At 38.5% G+C, this 27,043-nt stretch overlaps 1 protein-coding gene across 1 annotated transcript in view; it reads left to right on the forward strand.

Moving 5' to 3' along the window:
* Positions 1 to 26,800, forward strand: part of LOC119856113 (contactin-associated protein-like 4) — a 317,632-nt gene extending 290,832 nt beyond the window's left edge. The window contains exons 22-24 of the mRNA XM_038403253.2: positions 17,647 to 17,865; positions 18,203 to 18,274; positions 24,038 to 26,800. Of these exons, the coding sequence (XP_038259181.1) occupies positions 17,647 to 17,865; positions 18,203 to 18,274; positions 24,038 to 24,231 (485 nt within the window). The 3' untranslated portion in view covers positions 24,232 to 26,800. The remainder of the gene's footprint in view (positions 1 to 17,646; positions 17,866 to 18,202; positions 18,275 to 24,037) is intronic.
* The last annotated feature ends 243 nt before the right edge of the window (positions 26,801 to 27,043 follow it).

The raw sequence follows: 27,043 nt of genomic DNA on the forward strand, positions 1-27,043 counted from the left end.
GGTACATGAATTAAGGATTTGACAGCTTTTCCATTAAAAAAACCTCATATTCAGGAGTTGATCATTTATTTGTAAAAATCAGTTTGATGTTAAAGCATGGGACATAAATTCTAAGGGAAGTAACAATCTATTTTGATCAAATTTTGAAATTAAGGGACAGATTCTCTTGTTCAGCCAACCTACATTTGCTGCAGGACCAGAGAAGGGGAATTCCAAAGTTTTCTAGTGGCTTTGAATCACAAGAGCAGCACAAAGTAGTTGGCTCATAGGGTACTTTAAGGACTTACAAGTCCATTTGGCTACGGCTTTCTTCTAATCAAATAGGTTTGATTCTAATCAAAATTTCATTGACTTTAAATTGGTTTAATTGAGAGTGTAGAAACAGGCTATGGCTGATTGTCCTGGAAAGAGGTGGGAGTCAACCATCTCTGCAGCATTCCTTCCAGCTGCTGTTCTCACACACTGCAGATACCTTTCAATGGAGTGAGAAGACCTCCTTGGGGAAAGAAAGAGTATACTATGTATTTCATCCCCCCTGGCAATTAAAATGGAATCTAGTAGAAAATAAAAAAGCTTGAGAATGTGTTAACATAAAAGCAGAATCCATCTGTACTGTGGCGTACTCTTCTTAGGGCGAAAGCTCCAGGGGTAGTGTCACAGTGATCCTTGGAGCTCATCCATTGCAGCGAATGCTGCCAGAGAATTTCATAGAATTTAAGGCTACAATCATCATTTTAGTCTGATTCCCTGGATAACATAAACTATGGAGATTGACCCTTAATTCCTGCAGTGGAAGGGATTTATTCCCCCCCCCCACACACACACACACACACTATGCAAGTTAACACTTTTGAGGCCAAATACTTCTGATGAACTAGAACATATTTTTTAGAAAAACATCCAATTTCTATGTAAATGATACAACCTCTTCCCTCAGTAAACTATGCCAATGGTTGACTATCCCCACTGTTAGTTGCTTCCTGTTTCTAGTCAGAATGTTGATAGTGTCAGTGTCTAGCCACTGGAAAGACTCCCATTCTCTTCAGTGGAACAGGCCCTTAAAAAACTACCTAATATCAAATATTTTCTCCCAGAGTGGTACTTATAGCCCAAGATCAAGTGTCCTCTTAACCTGCTAGAGAGAGGTTGCTCCTGGTGCCCTTAGAACCAGAGTGTATGGCGTTCCCTTCTAGCATGTCATACTTTCCCTCATCTTTTCCTCTTGCACCAAGTTGAGAAAACAAAGATAAACTAATATGCCTTGCCTGTCTGATACTTACAAGTTTGAAATATGTTTAGAAAGATTTGGAGAACATGGATTGATGTCCAGTACCTCTTAATCCCAAAAGTGAATGGCACAGAAATACAAAGAATCCAAAACAAAACCTCTCCCCCCCCCCACCCCCTCCCCGCAGATTTGAAAGTATCTTTTGCCCTCATTGGTTCTTTGATCAGGTTCCAACCAGGTTACTTGAGCTTCTTAACCCCTTACAGGTAAGGAGGAATTTAGGCTACCCCTATGGTTATGACAGGGCCTTTATAGAATGAATGTATATGACATGTTTGATTATAACCTAGATTCCCGAATATCAGCTGTGGCCTGTACAGCTCACTTTTTTTTCCCCTTAAATATAGTGTCCAAACTAAGCTTAGAATATGAGCTGCTGCTCCTACTGTAACATGGTAGAATATGACCAAACAAAGAATATACAAGGGCAAGGCTACCAAAATATTGAATCATAATGTTATTAGTTTTGCTTTGGGGTGTTGATCAGAAAAGATTTTATTAATGAGCAGAAAACACAAGGCTTTTTGAAAATAATCTTCAGGGTGTTGAGGCACTTGTCTGAATTATCCCATTGTTAAATATAGCTTAGTGTTTTCATGAAAAGCAAATCTGAGGGCCACTGCCTGCACATTTAAAATAATCTTAGGTTCCTGGAGAAACTGAAAAATGCCAGGTCTTTCTCTCTCTCCTTTCCCTAAACCTAAGCCTTGCAATTTAAAAGTATTTTCAATTTCATCTATGTAATATTGTGACAAAACAGGCAAACTGAGGGCTAGAGGATACTGGGATTTAGCTAAATGTAGGCAAAAGACTGATTGCATCCAGAGTTCAGAAGATAAAATGCAAAAGCCATCTTTCAATGAGGCTTATCCCCTTATTCCAGGATGATGCTGGTTCTCAAAGTATCCCACAGTACAGAAAAACTATTAAACTCACCCTGCTTATAGCTCTCTCTTGACAAAGTAACTTACTTCAGCTCAGCCAAGCCATACTGATATAGACATGGCAGCAAATGAGGACAAACACAGGGATGGATTTTAAACGGCAAGCTGCACTTTTATTAAACTTTATGTGGGGGAGGACACCACCTGCTCTGTCATCCATACAGTCATCTGTCAGGCTCCTACCATACAACCCATAACTCAGGGTAGACTTTCCTCAGCCTAACCCTAGGACTCGACTCACTCTTTTGTATCCTACTGCCACTCCCTTCCCCTCCCCCAGTGAGGGGGAGAGAGTACTAAAGATGACTGATGAAGGTCACAGTATCTTCCCCTATTCCATGGGCACAAGGCCTATCAGCAAAATCCCAGGTCTTTTACTTCTATGAATCATTCTTTAATCCTTTTGACTGCACTGGAAAACCTGCCATTGATTGGTACCAGCAACTTGCTTTGTCATGCCCCTGTCTACCCATAATGCCTGGTATTAGAGCTCCTGCCCGATTCATTCTCTCACATTCCTAAGTTAGATGTCAGCCCCCTCATCTGACAAATGTACTCCATCATCCCTGAAAAACTCAGGCCAATTATAACAAGTGTCCCTGTGCTGGACCACAGAACCACCAGTCTCCAAGAGTATCATAGTAACCTCAAGGTTCACTTTCTTCCATGGTTTCCCTTATCCACCTGCTGACCTGGCCACCATCTTGTGAGCCCCATGTTCTATAGAGTGCCCACAGTCCAAACATTGACTATGCTTTGGATAGCCCCTGGAATCAGAAACAGACAGGTTTAGTTGTGCTTATTGCCATTTCCAGTAACCTTTCTCCTGGGGTGGACATAAGTCCTGTAACAATTAGTTTTTTACTACCCTATAGCCTGAACGATGCTGCCAGTGTTACTGCCCCAATCTTGAAAGAATGTGTACCAAAGTTAGCTGAGTTGAGTTTGCAGTAGGCCAAAGTTTTCTTCATTACCTCAGCAAACTGGTAGTTTGTAAGGAAGCTGCCATCCCCACTGAATAGACAGTGGGCCTGGCTCCTGGCTCTGTATGGCCAGGACAGAGACATTCAGCCACACATTCCCATTACACCACAGAAGCCCCTTTCCATTCTGGTCCATTTTAGACTACCTTAAGCATAGCAACTCTGCTCTGGGTGACAAATGTATATCCGATAATTCCAGTGACTGCCTGGATGTGTCCGCATCCGACTGAGGCACCTAGAAGTGCCAAAAGAAAGGCCACAACAAATGCTGCCTTAAATAAAATGGCCTCTGTCTCACAACTTCATGTCCTCAGTAGAGCATTTAATAACCTTGCAAGAATGTCTATGATTATGGGATGCCTGTCCTCTCTCCTGTGCCTGTCACCTCTGAATCATTCCTCTAAGAGTTTCGCACAATGAAATCTCTGTGTGGGACTGGGAAACCTTTCACCAAAGGACAGGCCAGCTACCTGGTGGAGAGAGCTAAACCAGAGTGCACCAGTGACTTCACATATCTAACCACCTGGTGCCTAGGGATGGGCCACAGATGCTGGAGCCCTTTCTGAGCTCAAAAGTCTGAACTCTGTAAGGCAGGCCATATAATTACTGCCTGTCCTTGGGACTACTGAATTCTCAACTAGTCCCAAGTCTGTCAGCTACCAAAGATCTAAAGTTGGTGGGGCAGCAACAATGGATGTCTCCTGTCAAGTGGGGCAAACTGCTGAAATCTGCAATCTGCAGCCTCAAGATGAATGGCCCCAGCTGGGGTCCTGCTTCCTATCTGCTGAGATCTCCCTGTCCTAGTCTGCTCCTCAATCCAGGATGGGTCTCTCCTCCTGCTTCCCTCCTCCTGCAACTCTTCATCTTTATCAGAGCCTTCCCATGGTTCATATCCACTCCAAAGGCCTGAGGAAATTGATTATCTTGTTCCCCATGGGATGGTGACCCTAAAACCACAATTCCCGCAATAAAGTGGTGTTCTCACCCACCTCTTAATGCATCCAGGAGACTGGACTGGGGCCCTCCATGGCATGAGAGAGAAGACCCTCCTCTACAACACCTGGGTACTCCAATGTTCCCCTTCCCCCGAGGAGCACCTGCCCAAACTATAGCTGTGCAGGGACAGGCAGCTGCAGCTGCCAGCTTCCCCAAGTCCCTGTCTGTGGCTGCTGCCTTCCTCACTGAGTGAGGTCCACAGCATCCCACCATGAGCTGTGGAGGGAGGGAAGGGGACACCACATCTTGCTGGGTCCCAGCTGAATGTCTCTGGGAGCATGCACCTGAAGTGCCTTCTGCTGCACTACCAACAGTAGCAGGTGTCCCACATGCCTCGTACTTCCCTGCTCATGAGCAGGGAGAGAGAAAGGGGCAGCAGCACTGTAGCAAGTCCCAACAGCAGGACCATGACGGCAGCAGCGGCTCCACATATCCTTCACCTGAAAATAGGGACAAAGTGGGGAGTGCAAGGCACTGTCAACCTTCCCCCAGCAAAGCTCCTATTCCTGGAGCACATGTGCTGCCAGGATGGGAAACAGAGGTATTAGCCCCATGGTAAGACAGACACCCCTCACTTGGAGTGCACCCTACAAACACAGGGAAGGGAGGCCCTAGAGCTCCTATTTATTCTTCAGGAGCTACTTCTCCTAGGTGCAGAGCCCACTTCAATTCCTCTTTGTTCTGGCATCCAGAAAACGTTAGGATCTGGGAAGTGGAAAGAACCCAGTCCAACAGTAAATCTTGCTGCTGCTTGAATGGAACCAAAGGAGCCTTCACATGGCCTGGGCTAGATTTTAAAATTAATGAAAGGGGAGGGCAAGGGACTAATCAGCCCCCTTCTTCCCCAAGCTAGCCAATGAGTGGCTATAGACTCTGAAGATGAGGGACACATCTGCATCATCTCAGTGTGTGTTTTCCTTCCCCATTGAACTGCAGCTGTCCCAATCACCTCCAGCCCCAACAAGTTTCCCACCCATTGAGAAGGGTGGGTGACATTTGACTCATGACAGGGATGCCTGGCAATCCCTGCGTGAGGGCAGGTAGCTGTGTAAACAGTTCTTCTCAGGGAAAGAGTGGTAATCCTTTCCCTGCCAACCAAGATATGGGTATGTTCGCAACAAGCTCTATTTATGCGTTGTTTACATACACAGTGGTAAGTAAAGGTATGATTTTTCAGTCAGTTCAATTACACCAGTGCTACTCTGAGTGTGAACACACTTAAACTGATTGAACCCCTTTCTTGGACCTGTAAATCTACAGGCACTAGCTAAACCCATATAATAAGCTTTAAACTGCTATAACTGTCCACACAGGAGTTTTCACCCGTTTAACTAAATCAGGTTTTAAAATAATTTAACGTAAACCAGTACAATCTCTGTGTGTAGATAAGCTCTTAGTAGCTGTTCATAGTCAATTAGATGAATTTAACACTTTCAATCTGTTTCCTCATATTTAAAAAAGGAAATAATGTTTGTCTGGCATGATTAATATATGTACAGCACTTTGAACAGTAAGAGTTGATTATAAATTATTGTTAATGTTTATTAATAAATGAGTGATGCAGTTTCAAGACCATTGTGCTGCTTCATTGAGAATTAAAATATAGTGACTTTACCATGCACCAGGACCCCATTGTGCTAAGCGCTGTACAAATATGGAACAAAAAACACAGTCCCTGCCCCAAAGAGTTTATAATCTAAGTACAAGACAAGATACAACAGATGGATACATACAGACTGATAGGGAAGTACAAGTTAACAATGAGACAATATTGATTAGCATGATAGGCTGTGGGCTCAGCAGACCAGCACCCTAACTGTTGTCAAGTGTTTTTAGGCATCAGAGCAAAGGAGGGCTTTGATGGTGGATAATGAGTTAGTTTTGTGAACATTTTTGGGGAGATCATCCCAAATGTAAGGGACAGCATGGGAGAAAGCATGACAATGCTTGTTAGAAAATTTAACAAGTGGACAATGGAGGCTGGCATCACGGACCAATCATAGGTTGGAGTTGATCTGAATGAGAGATGATAGATAGAATAGGGCTAGACCATGAAAGTCCTTGAAAGTGAAGACAAATAGCTTATGTTTGATGTTCTAAAGAGGAGCCAATGGAGGGATGCAAACAAAGGGGTGACATTGTCCAACGGACAGGCTAGGAACATGGTCTTTGCAGCAGTATTCTGAATGGATCTGAGCAAGGCAAGATTGCAGATGTTAAGGCCAGAGGGAAGGATATTGCAGTAATCAAGATGAGAGATTGAAGGGTGCATGTGGATGCATACGAAAGTCTGTATCTTAGAGAGGTACTCAGAAAGAAGCAACGAGATTTAGATATAACCTGGATGTGAGGAAATAGTGAGAGGTGCAAGATGAAGATGACATCCAGGTTAAGGCTCTTGGTGACAGGCAGGATGGTGGTGTTGTCCACAGTGATTAAGGAGATAGCAGGGAGGGCTGTGGGTGAGTGAGGAGCAGAACTATTAGGAGTGCTATTTTAGACATGTTGAGCTTGAGCTGATAGTTGATATTCACAAGGAGATATTAGATCCAGACCAACATTTTGGTTTGGACAGGAGACAGATCTGGAGCAGAGAGGTAGATCTGTGAGTCGTCAGCATAGAGATAGATGGTAGTTGAATTGTTTTTGCAGATCAGATTACCCATAGAAAAGGCATAGAGGGAAAAGAGAAGGGGACAAAAGAAATCCCTGCAGAAAGCTGGTAGGTTCATGAGAAGGATTCTCCATGGGACACACAAAAGGGATGATTACAGAGAAAGCAGGAGAACCAGTAGAGGACAGCCATGGAAGCAAAGGGATGATATGATTTCACAAAGATCATTTACAGTCATGTCAAGGGAGCTGACAGGTCAAGAAGGATGAGGATGAAGTACTGATTCTGAACATTAGCTAGGACGAGGTCATTAGAGACTTTAGCAAGAATAGTTTCAGTAACTGACAAGGGTCAGGAGCTAGAATGTGAGGGTCTCGGAATGAACTGGAGGAGAGGAATTCCATGTATCATAGAATATCAGGGTTGGAAGGGACCTCAGGAGGTCATCTAGTCCAACCCCCTGTTCAAAGCAGGACCAATCCCCAATTTTTGCCCCAGATCCCTAAATGGCCCCCTCAAGGATTGAGCTCACATCCCTGGGTTTAGCAGTCCAATACTCAAACCAATGAGCTATCCTTCCCTCCCATGTAGAACTTGTAGACAGTGCATTCAATAATCTTAGAGATGAAAGGCAGAAGAGAGTTGGGGTGGTAGTTGCAGCGACAAGTGGAGAGTCAAGGGTGTGTTTTTATTTTGTTTCTTATGAGAGCCTAGTGCATGCTTGTATTGCAAGGGGAAAGAGCCAGAGTAGAGTGAGAGGTTAAAGAGAAGAGTAGGGAAGGATTCAAACTCTTAATAAAATCAGCCTATTAAAACCATAGTGTTTGTATGCACCCATACAAATGCTGCAGTGAAACAGCTCAATAGTTGCTTAAAAAATCCTACTTCTGTCCACCAGCCCTGCATTGCTATTTAAAACCCACAGTAGAATGGCATTTAAAGGCTGTTTTTTTAAAAAAAAAACTGTTATGGCAAAAATTTGCAATTTTCACATAATTGGAATTCAATGTGTCTCTGCAGTGAGTATCTAGTACCCAATTTTACTATGCATCTCTCAGACACTGGTAAAATATGTTCTCAGTCTCATATATAGCTGCCATCATTTACTGTACATGTAGGTGTTATCCAGAGAGTTCATATGAGATATATTTTAAACTCTTATTATTTCACCAGATTTTTTACTCATTTTAGTCAGCGAATCTAATCTAGGCACACATGCAATAAATGAACAATACAGGATTCTTATCTGGGGAAAAAGTTTCTCCAAACTTGCAGTACTGGACATAAACCTAACTATTCAGGAATTTACCCAAGATGTGTCAGTTTAAGGGAAATTCTATTGGCAGAATATTTGCTTATTATGTTTTATTTTAATCTTATTATTTCTTGCATGAGTGTGGGAAGTGACATCTTTTTTAAATAAAGCCATGTAACTATTTGTTACTCTCTTCACTTCTGGGCTTTAGCATTTAGATTGTTAATGAAAGCAGCAAGAAGTTTCATGAAATATCCTATAGTTTCCTGTTTATCAACTGCTTTTCCTACTGATAATTTTTGTCAGAAGTAAACATGTTTTACTCTTGTAACTAGATAAGGAAGAGGGTTCTGGAATTGTCATAGTACTCCTAGAACTATATTGAAGAAATCCCAGGCCCAGAAAAGTGATTATGCAATGAAAGAATATTAAATTGAGCATCCTCACAGCAACTACTTATCAGTAATAAATAATACAAATATTTTTAACTTTCTAATACTTTTGTTCCAGCACAATAGTTGCCCAGTATACTCCACCCACTTTCCAATATTTAGTAGCACTACAATCTTGTATTTTAGATGGTTTCACCAGAACCTTATGTAAGTTATTCTATATATTCTGTTTTTTTTATGTTTTGAAAATTTCACAATGTAAATGAAAATATTTATGTTACAAACATGCAGCCAGATGTACCCCCTGCAGACACAGATATAAGTCCACTCACTTCAATGGAAATATATCCACTCATGCTAGTGGATCAATGCTGACTGTTTAGACCACACTTTCATATGAGGGTATAATAGTTGTGTCAGCCTAAATGTCCATGCAGCCATTGTGCCCACAAAACTATGTATAAATGCAGAATTTTGTACAAGTGTGTTTTTAATGCACCATTTACAGCCTCATTTAAAATTTTTGCTCTGAATGTCAAAAATGAATAGTGCTTCTGTTTTGCTAAGTGACAGTCATGAAAGTCTAGACAGACTGTAAAAAGTCAAGCAAATACAATAATTCAACATAAAATTACACTTGACAGGAATTTGAAACCTATGAAATCTTGATTATCATCATCATAGTTGGAAATTGTCAAGGAGAGAGGCCAAACAGAAGTCTCTTGATTGCACTAGTTCTTTTTTTAAAGTGTTCTCTTAAGATTTGTGTGTCTGCTAACCTTCTGCACTCCACTGAGGACAAATAGATGAGGCAGAATTTAAAACAAGCTCTTTGTAGAAGGAGGTAGTGTAGGTGGGGAAGATGTGTCAGTTTAAGGGAAATTCTATTAGCAGAATATTTGCTTATTATGTTTTATTTTAATCTTATTATTTCTTGCATGATCTGTCTCCTGTCCAAACCAAAATGTTGGTCTGGATCTAATATCTCCTTGTGGATATCAACTATCAGCTCAAGCTCAACATGCCTAAAATAGCACTCAGATTTCATAGGTTTCAAATTCCTGTCAAGTGTAATTTTATGTTGAATTATTGTATTTGCTTGACTTCCTGTCCAAACCAAAATGTTGGTCTGGATCTAATATCTCCTTGTGGATATCAACTATCAGCTCAAGCTCAACATGCCTAAAATAGCACTCTTAATAGCAAATACAATAATTCAACATAAAATTACACTTGACAGGAATTTGAAACCTATGAAATCTTGATTATCATCATCATAGTTGGAAATTGTCAATGGCTGTCTTTTCATTAAAGACAGACAAGAAAGGAATTCAGCAAATCTACATATGTTGCTGTAGCATAAATGTAGTCAGAGGAATTCAGGTTAATTATTCAATTATTCATCTTTCACTTTATTTTGTACATTTGCACTATGATTGTGTTCTTTTTCTTTTGATTGACAGAAAGTAATGATGTAGATCAGGACACAATGAAGGTAAACTCTCAGGGGTTTATTGGATGTCTCTCTTCAGTGCAGTTCAACCACTTTGCTCCTTTGAACACACATACACCCGCAATACATTATTTTCAAAAACATGCCATTACTACAAATGGTCAGGAAAGACTAGACTTCAGATATGTTATTTTGTTAGATCAGGACACAATGAAGGCAAATTCTCAGGGGTTTATTGGATGTCTCTCTTCAGTGCAGTTCAACCACTTTGCTCCTTTGAACACACATACACCCGCAAAACATTATTTTCAAAAACATGCCATTACTACAAATGGTCAGGAAAGACTAGACTTCTTGACCATTTGTAGTAATGGCATGTTTTTGAAAATAATGTGTTGTGGGTGTATGTGTGTTCAAAGGAGCAAAGTGGTTGAACTGCACTGAAGAGAGACATCCAATAAACGCCTGAGAGGGCTTTAGCATTTAGATTGTTAATGAAAACAGCAAGAAGTTTCATGAAATATCCTATAGTTTCCTGTTTATCAACTGCTTTTCCTACTGGCTGCATGGACATTTAGGCTGACACAACTATTATACCCTCATATGATAGTGTGGTCTAAACAGTCAGCATTGATCCACTAGCATGAGTGGATATATTTTTGAACACACATACACCCGCAACACATTATTTTCAAAAACATGCCATTACTACGTGTGTTCAAAGGAGCAAAGTGGTTGAACTGCACTGAAGAGAGACATCCTATAAACCCCTGAGGGACAGTTCTTTCACTTTATTGTAGTAATGGCATGTTTTTGAAAATAATGTGTTGCGGGTGTATGTGTTGAAAATAATGTGTTGCGGGTGTATGTGTGTTCAGAAATATATCCACTCATGCTAGTGGATCAATGCTGACTGTGGGACAGTTCTTTCACTTTATTTTGTGCAGTTCAACCACTTTGCTCCTTTGAACACACATACACCTGCAACACATTATTTTCAAAAACATGCCATTACTAACTAGCATGAGTGGATATATTTTTGAACACACATACACCCGCAACACATTATTTTCAAAAACATGCCATTACTACGTGTGTTCAAAGGAGCAAAGTGGTTGAACTGCACTGAAGAGAGACATCCAAAAAGAACACTATTCATCTTTCACTTTATTTTGTGTCCTGATCTACATCATTACTGAAATATCCTATAGTTTCCTGTTTATCAACTGCTTTTCCTACTGGCTGCATGGACATTTAGGCTGACACAACTATTATACCTTCATATTAGTTTCCTGTTTATCAACTGCTTTTCCTACTGGCTGCATGGACATTTAGGCTGACACAACTATTATACCCTCATATGAAAGTGTGGTCTAAACAGTCAGCATTGTAATGACTTTATTCATCTCTCAGTCCAAACCAAAATGTTGGTCTGGATCTAATATCTCCTTGTGGATATCAATATTAGATCCAGACCAGTGGATCAATGCTGACTGTGGGACTAGACCACACTTTCATATGAGGGTATAATAGTTGTGTCAGCAAAGTGGTTACACCCGCAACACATTATTTTCAACACATACACCCGCAACACATTATTTTCAATGGATGTCTCTCTTCAGTGCAGTTCAACCACTTTGCTCCTTCCAAAGGAGCAAAGTGGTTGAACTGCACTGTCCCACAGTCAGCATTGATCCACTAGCATGAGTGGATATATTTTTGAGTGCTGACCGTGGGACACTGCAGTTCAACCACTTTGCTCCTTTGAACACACATACACCCGCAACACATGAAGAGAGACATCCAATAAACCCCTGAGGGACTCATCTCTCAGGGGTTTATTGGATGTCTCTCTTCAGTGCAGTTCAACCACTTTGCTGACACAACTATTATACCCTCATATGAAAGTGTGGTCTAGTCCCACAGTCAGCATTGATCCACTGGTCTGGATCTAATATTGATATCCACAAGGAGATATTAAATCCAGACCAACATTTTGGTTTGGACTACTGAAGTCTAGTCAATGAAGGCAAACTCTCAGGGGTTTATTGGATGTCTCTCTTCAGTGCAGTTCAACCACTTTGCTCTTTAATCTTATTATTTCTTGCATGAGTGTTTTTGAAAATAATGTGTTGCGGGTGTATGTGTGTTCAAAGGAGCAAAGTGGTTGAACTGCACTGTCCCACAGTCAGCATGTCCCAAGAACACTATTCATCTTTCACTTTATTTTGTACATTTGCAATCATAGTGCAAATGTACAAAATAAAGTGAAAGATGAATAGTGTTCTTTTTCTTTTGATTGACAGAAAGTAATGATGTAGATCAGGACACAATCTACATCATTACTTTCTGTCAATCAAAAGAAAAAGAACACTATTCATCTGTGGGACAGTGCACTCCTAATAGTTCTGCTCCTCACTCACCCACAGCCCTCCCGTCCTGATCTACATCATTACTTTCTGTCAATCAAAAATTAGATCCAGACCAACAGTCAGGAATTTAGCCAAGATGTGTCAGTTTAAGGGAAATTCTATTGGCAGAATATTTGCTTATTATGTTTTATTTTAATCTTATTAGTTTTCCCACACTCATGCAAGAAATAATAAGATTAAAATAAAACATAATAAGCAAATATTCTGCAATAGAATAAAGTGAAAGATGAATAATTGAATAATTAACCTGAATTCCTCTGACTACATTTATGCTACAGCAACATATGTAGATTTGCTGAATTCCTTTCTTGTATGTCTTTAATGAAAAGACAGCCATTGACAATTTCCACATTTGCACTATGATTGTGTTCTTTTTCTTTTGATTGACAGAAAGTAATGATGTAGATCAGGACACAATGAAGGCAAACTCTCAGGGGTTTATTGGATGTCTCTCTTCAGTGCAGTTCAACCACTTTGCTCCTTTGATCTACATCATTACTTTCTGTCAATCAAAAGACATCTTTCACTTTATTTTGTACATTTGCAATCATAGTGCAAATGTACAAAATAAAGTGAAAGATGAATAGTGTTCTTTTTCTTTTGATTGACAGAAAGTAATGATGTAGATCAGGACACAATGAAGGCAAACTCTCAGGGGTTTATTGGATGTCTCTCTTCAGTGCAGTTCAACCACTTTGCTCCTTTGAACACACGTAGTAATGGCATGTTTTTGAAAATAATGTGTTGCGGGTGTATGTGTGTTCAAAAATATATCCACTCATGCTAGTGGATCAATGCTGACTGTGGGACAGTGCAGTTCAACCACTTTGCTCCTTTGAACACACATACACCCGCAACACATTATTTTCAGAAACATGCCATTACTACAAATGGTCAGGAAAGACTAGACTTCAGATAGTCCAAACCAAAATGTTGGTCTGGATCTAATTTTTGATTGAGAGAAAGTAATGATGTAGATCAGGACACAATGAAGGCAAACACTCAGGGGTTTATTGGATGTCTCTCTTCAGTGCAGTTCAACCACTTTTCTCCTTTGAACACACATACACCCACAACACATTATTTTCAAAAACATGCCATTACTACAAATGGTCAGGAAACACTAGACTTCAGATAGTCCAAACCAAAATGTTGGTCTGGATCTAATATTGATATCCACAAGGAGATATTAGATCCAGACCAACATTTTGGTTTGGACTATCTGAAGTCTAGTCTTTCTTGACCATTTGTAGTAATGGCATGTTTTTGAAAATAATGTGTTGCGGGTGTATGTGTGTTCAAAGGAGCAAAGTGGTTGAACTGCACTGAAGAGAGACATCCCTTCATTGTGTCCTGATCTACATCATTACTTTCTGTCAATCAAAAGAAAAAGAACACAATCATAGTGCAAATGTACAAAATAAAGTGAAAGATGAATAGTGTTCTTTTTCTTTTGATTGACAGAAAGTAATGATGTAGATCAGGACACAATGAAGGCAAACTCTCAGGGGTTTATTGGATGTCTCTCTTCAGTAAAGTTCAATCACTTTGCTCCTTTGAACACACATACACCCCATTACTACAAATGGTCAGGAAGGACTTCACTTCTGGGCTTTAGCATTTAGATTGTTAATGAAAGCAGCAAGAAGTTTCATGAAATATCCTGTAGTTTCCTGTTTATCAACTGCTTTTCCTACTGATAATTTTCAACTTCCCACACTCATGCAAGAAATAATAAGATTAAAATAAAACATAATAAGCACATATTCTGCCAATAGAATTTCCCTTAAACTGACACATCTTGGCTAAATTCCTGCATAGTTAGGTTTATGTCCAGTACTGCAAGTTTGCAGAAACTTTTTCCCCAGATAAGAATCCTTTAGGAGTGCTATTTTAGGCATATTGAGCTTGAGCTGATAGTTGATATCCACAAGGAGATATTAGAAATTCTGCATTTATACATAGTTTTGTGGGCACAATGGCTGCATGGACATTTAGGCTGACACAACTATTATACCCTCATATGAAAGTGTGGTCTAAACAGTCAGCATTGATCCACTAGCATGAGTGGTTACATCATTACTTTCTGTCAATCAAAAGAAAAAGAACACAATCATAGTGCAAATGTACAAAATAAAGTGAAAGATGAATAGTGTTCTTTTTCTTTTGATTGACAGAAAGTAATGATGTAGATCAGGACACAATGAAGGCAAACTCTCAGGGGTTTATTGGATGTCTCTCTTCAGTGCAGTTCAAACACTTTGCTCCTTTGAACACACATACACCCGCAACACATTATTTATTTTAGGCATGTTGAGCTTGAGCTGATAGTTGATATCCACAAGGAGATATTAGATCCATACCAACATTTTGGTTTGGACTATCTGAAGTCTAGTCTTTCCTGACCATTTGTAGTAATGGCATGTTTTTGAAAATAATGTGTTGTGGGTGTATGTGTGTTCAAAGGAGCAAAGTGGTTGAACTGCACTGAAGAGAGACATCCAATAAACCCCTGAGAGTTTGCCTTCATTGTGTCCTGATCTACATCATTACTTTCTGTCAATCAAAAGAATCAGTGCAGTTCAACCACTTTGCTCCTTTGAACACACATACACCCGCAACACATTATTTTCAAAAACATGCCATTACTACAAATGGTCAGGAAAGACTAGACTTCAGATAGTCCAAACCAAAATGTTGGTCTGGATCTAATATCTCCTTGTGGATATCAATATTAGATCCAGACCAACATTTTGGTTTGGACGATCTGAAGTCTTGTCTTTCCTGACCATTTGTAGTAATGGCATGTTTTTGAAAATAATGTGTTGCGGGTGTATGTGTGTTCAAAGGAGCAAAGTGGTTGAACTGCACTGAAGAGAGACATCCAATAAACCCCTGAGAGTTTGCCTTCATTGTGTCCTGATCTACATCATTACTTTCTGTCAATCAAAAGAAAATGAATTTCACTCATTTACTCTCCCAAACAAAATGTCTGCTAACCTTCTGAACTCCACTGAGGACAAATAGATGAGGCAGAATTTAAAACAAGCTCTTTGTAGAAGGAGGTAGTGTAGGTGGGGAAGATGTGTCAGTTTAAGGGAAATTCTATTGGCAGAATATTTGCTTATTATGTTTTATTTTAATCTTATTATTTCTTGCATGAGTGTGGGAAGTTGACTGTTTAGACCACACTTTCATATGAGGGTATAATAGTTGTGTCAGCCTAAATGTCCATGCAGCCATTGTGCCCACAAATTCTGCCTCATCTATTTGTCCTCAGTGGAGTGCAGAAGGTTAGCAGACACACAAATCTTAAGAGAACACTTTAAAAAAAGAGTGCTATTTTAGGCATGTTGAGCTTGAGCTGATAGTTGATATCCACAAGGAGATATTAGATCCAGACCAACATTTTGGTTTGGACAGGAGACAGATCTGGAGCACACTCAGCAAATGAGCTGAAATGCTGGTATAAAATACCTATGTGAAAAATGCAGAGTTACAGTGTACCACAAAACTAATCCCACCTCCCCCCCCCACCACACACACATACACCCGCAACACATTATTTTCAAAAACATGCCATTACTACAAATGGTCAGGAAAGACTAGACTTCAAATATGTTATTTTGTTTGGGAGAGTAAATGAGTGAAATTCACACAAGGATTATTAAATATCCAAATCTGTTTCTATTTAGAAAAGCACATTGGCTGCCTAACACCAAATTAATTATAATGGCAAAGATTCAAGGTTTTCTATCCTACTCAGTTTTTCCATCGTACTCACAGTTAGACAAAGGGTTTCTCCTTCATACGCAGCTTGGGAAATCTTTCTTCCCTCTCCAGCTTAAAGGGCTTCTCTGTATGATTCTTCTCTCGAGCTGCTCAACTTCAGTGGTAAGGGTATATTCCAACAGTTCTGATGGTGCTGTGCTGACACGGCCCCCAGCCTATTAAAGAGCGCATAGCGGTGTGGCAAATTCACCCATTTTAGCAGCTCTAGGCATGACTTTTGGCTGTTTCCCACCTTTTGCCGTACAGTGCAGCTCCAATGTTAGTAATGGTGGGAACACGAGTGTAGACCAGCTACTGGCCATTTAAAGACCATGTTCTTTAGATGAGTCTCCATACTGGAGGTGGCTAATTTTATCACATTTTTATAGAATCTGTCACTTGAAATGAGCAAGCAGTGCCTTGCTGAGGTCCCAGTAATGTTTATTTAAAATGTTTTTTCGAATTAAGCATAAAGTATCTGATGAAGGTGTTAAGTTTTATACTTTGCCACATCCTATCCTGGTTTTCATTTCACATGTTAAGACTGAGTTGGTCATCCCATTCATCAATACATAGCGACAAACTAATGTACAGGTATTTATTGAAATAATGGTAACAACTTCCAACATTGTAAAGGTTATGAGCTAATTTCTATGCTTAGACTGAGCATACATTCGATCAACTTTGCAATATTTGGTAATGCAGAGGCTGTGACTGCATGATTTAACTTGGACAGAGCTCAGAAACTTATTTTCTGTAAGCATATCTTTGGGGCAATTAATATTATGTGTTATCCAGAATTTGTTTTTTAAATTAAATTTGCCAGCACAGATGAGTTCTATCCACATTCCAGAGTGGAATGCTGGATGGTGAGTAGACAAAGGGCTTTGAAAGGGCACATACTTTTTTGAAGGTAACGCAAGAGACAGTTAGTAGTTTTTTTCCCTTTAGTGAAGTAGGAAAGGTATCATGTGTAACAGGTACACTGGATTGGACCAATATTCATTTTTAACATTTCACAAGCAAGACATCTGTAGAAGTTCCCAGTATCTGAGGTCTGCAGGTGTTTTTTGTTTGGCAGATATGCTGATGATGGAAAGGCGTAGTGAATCTGTAGAAATAATATGATCCAATAATGTATATATTTATGAGTAAGAGCCTAGTATAATATGTATTTTTCATGGATGTACTTTATTTTTTTTACAGAATGAAAGAGGGATACATTTTAATTTAAATATTTTAGTTGCATTTGAATCTTTTTGCTTTGCAACTTACTATAGTGAGTTAACTGCATGTCCCTCAGCAGACTAGCAACTGTCATCCATTTTTTTAAAAAAGTTGAATATATCTGGCTGTCTTTTCATTAAAGACAGACAAGAAAGGAATTCAGCAAATCTACATATGTTGCTGTAGCATAAATGTAGTCAGAGGAATTCAGGTTAATTATTCAATTATTCATCTTTCACTTTATTTTGTACATTTGCACTATGATCGTGTTCTTTTTCTTTTGATTGACAGAAAGTAATGATGTAGATCAGGACACAATGAAGGCAAACTCTCAGGGGTTTATTGGATGTCTCTCTTCAGTGCAGTTCAACCACTTTGCTCCTTTGAAGGCTGCATTGCACCATACCAGTTCAGCACCAGTCATTGTAAAGGGACGCTTCACTGAATCTAACTGCGGTATTTCACCTGGAGCTGACTCAACATCAAGTGAAACAACCCATTCATTTGCAGGTAGCATATGGTTATCTCTTGTTTTGCCCTCTAAAACACAAGAAGAGTTCTCAGAACTTCATTCATTACTGTCTTTTTTACATGGGGGTACATGACAGGGGTAGATTGAAAACGTGCTCTGTTCTGTTAGTTTTTCTCTTCCATTTTTCTAGCCTCTGTCATTTCCTCTAAATATTTTCACTTTCCACACTTCACATAGTGTGATTGACAGCACTGATCTTTAGAATCATATAGACCCACACTAACTTCACAGTTCCATACTGTGTATGAAACTTAACCATATATAAGTATCTTGAGAATTTTACTTTTTGTCATTTTCTTTTTTTTTCTGTTGCAGATCATTCTGGACCAATAGATGAGGGAGAGCCCTTAGCTAATGCAATCCAAAGTGACTCTGCAATTATTGGAGGTAATAGGGACTATAAAGGCTTCACTGGAACCATTTTTTAAATTAACTTTGAATATTTCAATGCTAAAGTAAAGTCAGTGGAACTTTTGGGTGCACAAGGAAAACAGTATCAAAGCGAAAGAAGCTCCATTTTACTACAAAGTGTTATGAGCTGAGTAAAAAAGTCAAAGTGATGTTTTAAAATATCAGTAACTCTTATAACATTAGCTTATGTAGTGACAGTTTATATAAATATTTGAATACTCTATTGATGCACACCATTTTAAGAACAGTTTACTAAGCTGCTTAATTCAAGTATCTATGAATGGATTCCTACTTGGATACCTTAGGGCATACAGCATATTTTCAAGGAAAGGGCATTTTTATGGCTTTTTGGCTTTTACAATGATTCACTTTTGCCAATGGAGCATGTTCAAAGTGAGGAAGCCCTTTGTTAAATAGATCTCAGCAGCACAGCTTTTGCCTTGCCTTTATGCTTGAGAAAATGGGGAATTTGCATGACTTCAATGCCTGCTGTACCCCAAGGCAGGTTTCATTTTGGTTTGTCATTCAGAATACAATATGTTCATGGACTGAGAGCCTTTTGCACTGATTTTCAGTGTTTCAAAAAAGCTGGAAAATAAAATCCACATTAAGATGTTAAAAATATAGTTAATGTTAATCAGAGTATTGTGTTTCTTACTTCTCCTTACTATTTCTGCTGATCTATCTAACTACTTTTTCAGGAAAATCACATTTAGTTCTTGTTTAAGCTCTTTTTAAGAAAATCTGTTTTTATTAAAGGTTCTGCAGTGGGAGAATCATGCACAATTTAATCACTCCAAAATGAAATAAAATGACACTTACCTTGTGTAAGTCTCATTTTATTTTGTTCAAGATGTATATTGTCAATAGAAAACCTTGAAATTGAATACTATGGATTTGAAGTCAGCAAATCCAGGTTTTGTTCCTGGCTCTTGCAGACATCTCAGAACATTTTAACTGAGCTGTTAGAAAGCCTAACAGTTTTTTTTCTTCAGAAGGATAAACTTCAGAGAAGTCAAGCAAGTCTGATAATGTGAGTTTGGGGACACAAAACTCTCGGTAGAATTTCAGTTTCCACAAATGTGCTGGAACAAATATATGCCAGTGACATTCCTTTAAATAGCTATCCTGTGAGACTCTATCCTGTGGGAATTTTCTGGTGGTATTTTTTTTTTCCTTTGAAAGAAGAGATATGAAGGAACTTCTCTTTGGTCCTGAAAATGTTTTTTCTGCTATATCATTCAGTGATTCAATTTCAATTAGTGATTTGTACAGAAAGAGAACCCATCCTTTGTCTTCTCTGGTTAAATTCTGAATATGAGTCTTTTGCAAAGGCCTTAAGAGCCTGAACAGACAAATTCCAAATTTAGTGGATTAAAACTACTAAATCTTCCCTCCGAGGATAAGGGATTTCTAACTACACAACCTGCAGTCACATATAGAACAACTGAAATGATGGCTTCCTCGACCCAATATGGCAGATGATTAATGACATATTGTCCACACAAATCACTTCCTTAAAACCACTAAAACAACAGCTGATCAAAGGTTGCCTGCTTAAAAGATGATGCTAAAGTCTGCAGTTTTAGGGCAAATTCTGGAATGTTTTCTGTTAACAACGTTGAATACAGAATGTTGACGGTGCTTTTACTTTTGTTACTAATGTTTGGCAGAGCTAAGAAATGTCCTGAAATGACATTAGAATTGTATTAGAAATGTCTTTAAATTATATGTAGTGTCCTGAAATGAATGGACAATTTTATATATGGTAAAGGTATGAAAAGAAAAGTATGAGGTTAGTATTATCGGTACTAGGTTCAATGAATAGTAATCAGATCTGAGGACTTCTCAACCAAAAATTCTAGAAAATAAAATAGATACTCTGCTTATTCCTTTAGGACCTGATCCAACTACTTTTAAGACTAACAGAAAGACTCATTGATTTGACTGGGGTTTGGACCATGCCTCAGCTAACCAAACAAAATATTTCTTTCTTTTACAGTGTGTTTTCCATATTTTACCACCACTTTGTATAGCATGGACATGCACAGTTCAGTCACCTCATCAGCCTTGAGTCTGTCTTGTAATAATGACATGCAGTCATAAACCAAAGGATTATGGTTAAGGCATCATAATGTTTGCAGTCCCAGATTAAATGAAATCGATTTTTATAGATAACATCTTTTTTTTCTTTATTTTTTTCTACAGTGTCACTACTGAGCAGAGTTAAAGTTATTTGGGTTCCATGTCTTAACATGTTGGAATTTCTTTTAAATTAATCCTTAACTTAGAATTTCCTAGGTTTAAGATGCCTGTTTGGGGAATAACTGCAACATCCATGTAGTGTTTTTCACCCTTAAATTAAATTGATACAGTCAACCTTAATTAGATTTATATTGTACATAGCATTTTATACATATATTTGTCACAAATCTGAGATGGCCTTAGAACTATCCTATATTCTGGCATTTAGTCATTCATTTGTCAAAATTTCCTTGTAAATCAGGAAGATTATTCAGTACCAAACTATTATGACTTCTTCTCAGAGGAGAAAATTTGCTTCACGCACACAAAGTTTGAAAAATAATGGCCTATGGGTGTGAAGACAAATGGGCTGAGAGGGTGAAATCCAACATTTAATCTAGGGCTGGAATGTGGGATTGCAGCACAGACCCTCTATGACTGCTATTCAAGGCTATAAGGCCACCAGTCTAGCCAAAGGGGCCACTAGGTTAATGTAAAAGTGAATTCCATAACCCTGGGTCTTCTGTGGCCCACTCCATCATCAACCTTCATTCCCCCTTTTTGTGGGAAGTGAGAAGTATGCAGACATATTTGTACAGCCTCATGCAGGACCCTGTTGTACGATAAAGTTGTGCTTAAGAAACTTGTGTTGTTCCTTTGTGACATGGATGAATTCCACCCACATACAATTTCTCTGTCAATGGGGATTTCAGTTATTTTAGTGTCACTGAGTAACATTTATTTGAGGGAAAAAATGCTACTTATGGGCTCAGCCCTCCAAGGAAAGGTTGATTCAGACAAAAAGGGACTGAGAACCCTCCCTACCCCTCCGTCAAATCAAAGTGTCACTCCAAACAAAAGTGCTTCTGAATCAAGCACATTTCCTAGGTTAATTTGTTAGACAAACTAATGGGGGGGGACAATTATAAGGTGCAATCACCATGGTATCTAGGCATTTGGGGAGTCTTATGCACACAATTTAATTTTTCATTCTAGTGAATACAAATATGTGATTATTATTATAATGAAATGGAATTGTCTCAGCCAATCAGAGTATTTTTCAAGTTATAACGTTCCTTCAGTTCTGATTGGTTCTGGGTGTCTGGTTTACCTAGTATTTGTAATTTTTTCAGTAATTATATGCTATTCTAATATTCTTCCAATCAAAGTGCAGATATTTAGATAATCATAATGTAGTTCTTCACAGCACAATAACTGGATTGTGAATATGTAAGTCTATCTAGTCTTTTTCACGTGTCTATCTCTGTCATAATTACTTATCATGTAGGAAAGATACTTAACTTATGTGCTAGATAAATTTTAGAGGGTTATGTTTTTAAGTGTATTAAAACCATAATTGTTTTTGAACTGCAAGAGACACTTAGGTTCCCACTATTTTTAATGTAAACCTCTCTGGTTATTGCTGTTGAACACATTGAGAATGGCATACTCTACAGGTGAGTGAAATTTTTCAACCAAAACTCTTCCTTGGTGAAAAATACAGATTTGGGTTGACTCACAAATTTGTGTTGATTTTGGCAAATTATTTTGATTTAAAAAAATACTAAAACAATTCAAAAAATGTTGAAATGTTTCATTTCAACATTTTCATAACAAAATATTGTGATTTTTTCAATCAAAATGACTTTTTGTTTTGAAATTACCTTTGATTTATTTTAATTTAAGAAAAATACACTCAAAAATCAAAATGAAACATTTAGTTTCAAATCAAAATGTTTAATTCGACACAAATTATTTTTTTTCAATGTTTCAATTTGCTGAAATTTAAATAAATTAGTTTTTGGGTTGACTTGAAACTGTTTTTTGTAAGCGCCAAAAAATCAGTAATTCACACAGTTCTAGTGTACATACCGTTTTTGGGCTGCTTTAATTATATCAGTTAAATCCCTAATACTAATAAAAGTACCTTTCTACAGGTATAATTGCATTAACACATAAGGGATTGTACCACCTTAATTCTATTGCTTTAGAAAATTGTATATAGATAAGCCCTCAGACTATGTATGTGCTGTTACAGTAAAACAAAACAGTGTACATCCTGGTGTATGTTAATAAAGGCCAGATCATGCAGTCAGTGTGCACTGAAAACATCAGTGAGACTTCTATATAGAGAGAAAAATCACACAATAAGGTCCTTGTAACTTGGTATAAAATGAAGCATTTTGAAGATGATAGGTTTGTATGAGATGATGACAAATGGCCAAATCATTGCTTTTATTTTAGAACGGATGCATTGTTTTAATTTACTCTCTGTGGTTGATATGGAACTGTAAGCATTTCTCTCTTTCTTGCCCCTATCCTCTTACAGGAACTGTATTATAAATCTTCAGTAGTGGCAGCTTTAATCCTATCTACCCAATCTATTGAGTCCTTTCTATGGTGACCATCACCATGGTATCTGAGTGCTTCCCCAAATTATAAGTGTACAAAGATATTTCTCTCACCCTTTCTTTTTCCTCCATTCAGCAGGCTCTGGACTCCTGGATTATTGTTGTGATGGTTGGTGTGGTGGTGATATTGTGTGGCAAGACTAAATTAAAAACATCTGAAGAAGTGGCAAAGTCAGTGCTATCCATGGAGCCACAAATGTTCCTGTTCATTCAGGAGCCAGGCATGCACACACCTCACCCATCAAACACAGTGACACAATCCTGAGTGCAGGAAGGAAAAGAATCCCACATTTTTTTTTCACATAGGGGCCTGACCCCACAGAACATGTGGTCAGCCTCTTTTTCAATCAAGCATGTCTTGATTATTATGACCAACATCTAATAGACTGTAATGATACAGTGTAGATGTAGGGCTTCATTCAGAGCAGGGGACATAAGTTAGGGCCGTGAATACCTGCCCATCACAACTTGTGCTTCCAAGGGAAACTGTATATGAATAAAAAGAAAAGGAGTACTTGTGGCACCTTAGAGACTAACAAATTTATTAGAGCATAAGCTTTCATGAGCTACAGCTCACTTCATCGGATGCTGTAGCTCACGAAAGCTTATGCTCTAATAAATTTGTTAGTCTCTAAGGTGCCACAAGTACTCCTTTTCTTTTTGCGAATACAGACTAACACGGCTGCTACTCTGAAACTTGTATATGAATAGGGATTTTCTTCTAAGAGGAGAGGGCAGGTATTGGTACTGGCACCATCGTATGTGGGGATGAGAAGCTTTAATCTCTGGCTAGATTCCATAAAAGGATGTCCAGGGGAGGTATTGAATCAGCACTTCTTCTGAATGCTCCTCACTCCTTTCATTTTATGGCCAGGCCTGTTCATTTGTGGGCTACACCAGTTTGCTCTGAAGTTCTAGTTTCATTGGGAGTTTCAGGGGGATTGTTGTTATACTTCCATTTCCCCTCCTGTGGTCCCCCCACATCGGCTCTACAGCACACACTGGTTGAACCTGGGCTATGAATCTCACTTATTATTTGTCTAGTATATCTGATCAGTTTTCTTTCCTCCTTTCTCCTCCCTAGGTGTGATAGCAGTTGTGATATTCATCCTGCTTTGCATCGCTGCCATAGCTGTACGCATTTATAAAAAAAAAAGTGTACATAAAAAAAATGAGGCAAAAGGATCAGAAAATGAGGACAGTGCCGAGACTGCCCTGAAATGTGAGCTCAGCATGCAAAATACAGTCAACGAAAATCAAAAGGAATACTTCTTCTGATTGGCATTTATGATTTAATTTAATATAATAATGTGACAGTTTGACTTTCTTGCTAAGCCAGGGGCTCTCAATGGACAAAAAAAGCTCTTGCACTCAAAGTAAATGCAATGGATTTGAGACCTATTATATTGCATATGTTCAGTCTCAGTGATTGCTATAGGAGGCCTCTTTAAATTACATGCATTCCTTAGCTATTATACCGTAAATGCATTTTATGTATCAGTGAATTAGATATTGTAACCAATTTCATTGTTGGTAGTTTCCGACTGTTCTGATGTGACCTTCTACAACTGAATTTTAACATGAATGCTGAATATGGTTTTTAAGTGGGAGAATTCTTAAGCTATTGCCCCCATCCTTCTCTTTAAAATCTGTGATTCAGGCATTTTGTTCAAGGTCAAAGTTGGACTGTAATGTTTACTTGAGAAACTCTGCTATGTTGCTTTATAGCAATCCCCAGTGACTTTCTGATATTGAAATCCCTTTCCAACCACTGTTGGCCAGTGTCAACTTCTACTTGTGAGCCATCAAGCCAGATACCCAAAACAAAACAAAACCCTTATTTTTCCATGTGAAATGACCAATGCTATCATTAACTGATCAAGTTCTAACCTGGCTGTGGAGAGTGGGATAATTTCAACCCTTTGGCCCTTTTATTCAATTGGACACATTGGCAATCTTTAGCTACTGAATGTAATTTTGAAGTTTGCAATTCTATCAGGGTGCAGGCTGAAGTGTACACAAAGTGTGCCAGTAAATTATATAAGCTCTTTCATCACATGTTTGGCAGTGGATTGCAGCAAGTTACCACATTATTTGCACAACCCAACACCCTCTAAGTTTTAAATTATCACTGTACAAGGCAAGCTGCTTATTTGTAAAGGTGAGTAAAATATCATTCGCTTATTGAGTATCATTAATAATAACAGCAGAAGGTGGACAAGTAGAGTACCTGGGCTGGTACATTTTGGAAATTGGAAATTTATCAATGCAGCCTAAATGTAATTGTCTCTCTTCACTACAAAAGGTATGCTCTCTAAAAGCAGCAGATATATGATCTTCCAATCCCCGAGGTTAATTTGTATAAAACAAAGGAAATCAGTTTCTCTTTTTGATCCTGGCAAGAAAAGACATTTTAAAAATAGCACACTTCCTGATGCTCTGATTCTCTTGCACTGCACTCCATAATAATACCTAATAAAACCTCAGTGAAATATTATAGTAAGTTTAATAACTTCCCTTCTAAGCCAAACATATAGAATCATTAGGCCAAAATTACAAAAGTCTGGCCTCTAAGTCTGAGCCATTCTGGGACCTGAGCTTTTCTGGAGTTACTAAGTGGTATGTGTCTAAAACCAGGGTTTAAGAATGCAAATATCATTTCTGTCTGAAAAGATAGGGATGGAATTTTAGAAATTACTGAGTTCTGGCCTAACTCTGCTTTCATTGAAGCCAATAGTAGTACCTACTGAGTCAATGGGAGTAGGGTTATCTCAACTCTGAACACTTTTGAAAATCCCACCCTCGATGTCGAAATACATTATCTGAGCACAAAAGTCTGAAGCAGTTGGCCAAAAATGTGCATGTATAAAAGTGCTTTATAGAAATTATGGGTGTAAATTTAAAGATTGAGTTGGGGTCTCTTTGAAAATATGTTCCTTTAGGTTTGTTTTCCTTCCTCATTTATTGACTTTTATATCTGGAGTCTCACAGTCCCTTTTCTACTGTCTTCTTTACAGCTCCTCTTCATGTCTAGGAGTAATTTTCTCCCCTTCTTGTTGACACTGGGAGCCTTTTCAATTGCACATCCTTTAGGCTGGGGCACAGTCTCCTTCTGTCCCTCTTCTTTATTCAGTGCTGAGGTTTTCCTACATTTCCTGGGTCATAATAATAAAATATTGTTTTATTGAAATTGCATCTAGTCTAAACTTAAACTCTCCCTCTTCTTCCCCTGCCCCTGTTCTCTAAAGAGGGAAGCACATTGTCCCTCTTTAAAGACCTGAGCCAAAGTGTATTGAATTCAATGGGCATCTTTCCATTGCCTTCACTGGGCTTTGGATCAAATCATTCTATCACTAATAATTCTGCCAATATTTTCCCTCCTCCATTACACTGGTATGAATGTCCCACTCTCCTCTGTTCATTATGTACAATTGCTATTCCAAATAAACACTTGATATAAGAACCTCATTTAAGTTACCTATACCTTTACCAGTCAAGGGTGCAGCAGTGACCATATGGAACAGGACTAAACTCTTTGTGATATTGGGGATCATAATGTGTTGGATGCTGCCGCCACAAAGAAATATGTGACTGAATTTTAAAAGAGAGACTATGTTATATGGGCACTTCCCACATACTTATCAGATAGTAATAGGAACCCAAAGTGTATCCACACCAGGACAAGTTGGAAATATACAAATTTAACATTCCAGTGATCTCTTGTTTCTTCCTCCATTTGTTTGTGTTAACTTTGTTTTTTGAGTGTCAAAATGGAAAGAAAAGTTTCTTCTTTCACTTTATGTCAAGAGAATGATTGTATTCCTTCATGATTCATTGATGGGTGTTTTGTTTTTTTTTAAAAAAAAGGCAACAGGAAGGCCATAGCTCAGTAAAGACCCATTTTGCAAAATAATTAAATATGAAAAAAATCCTTGTGTGAATTACACACTATATTTAAAGAAAAGGAGTACTTGTGGCACCTTAGAGACTAACAAATTTATTTGAGCATAAGCTTTTGTGAGCTACAGCTCACTTCCTCAGAACTTGATTAGTCTCTAAGGTGCCACAAGTACTCCTTTTCTTTTTGCGG

The sequence above is a fragment of the Dermochelys coriacea genome, chromosome 5 (assembly GCF_009764565.3).
Source record: "Dermochelys coriacea isolate rDerCor1 chromosome 5, rDerCor1.pri.v4, whole genome shotgun sequence".
Classification (NCBI taxonomy): domain Eukaryota; kingdom Metazoa; phylum Chordata; order Testudines; family Dermochelyidae; genus Dermochelys; species Dermochelys coriacea.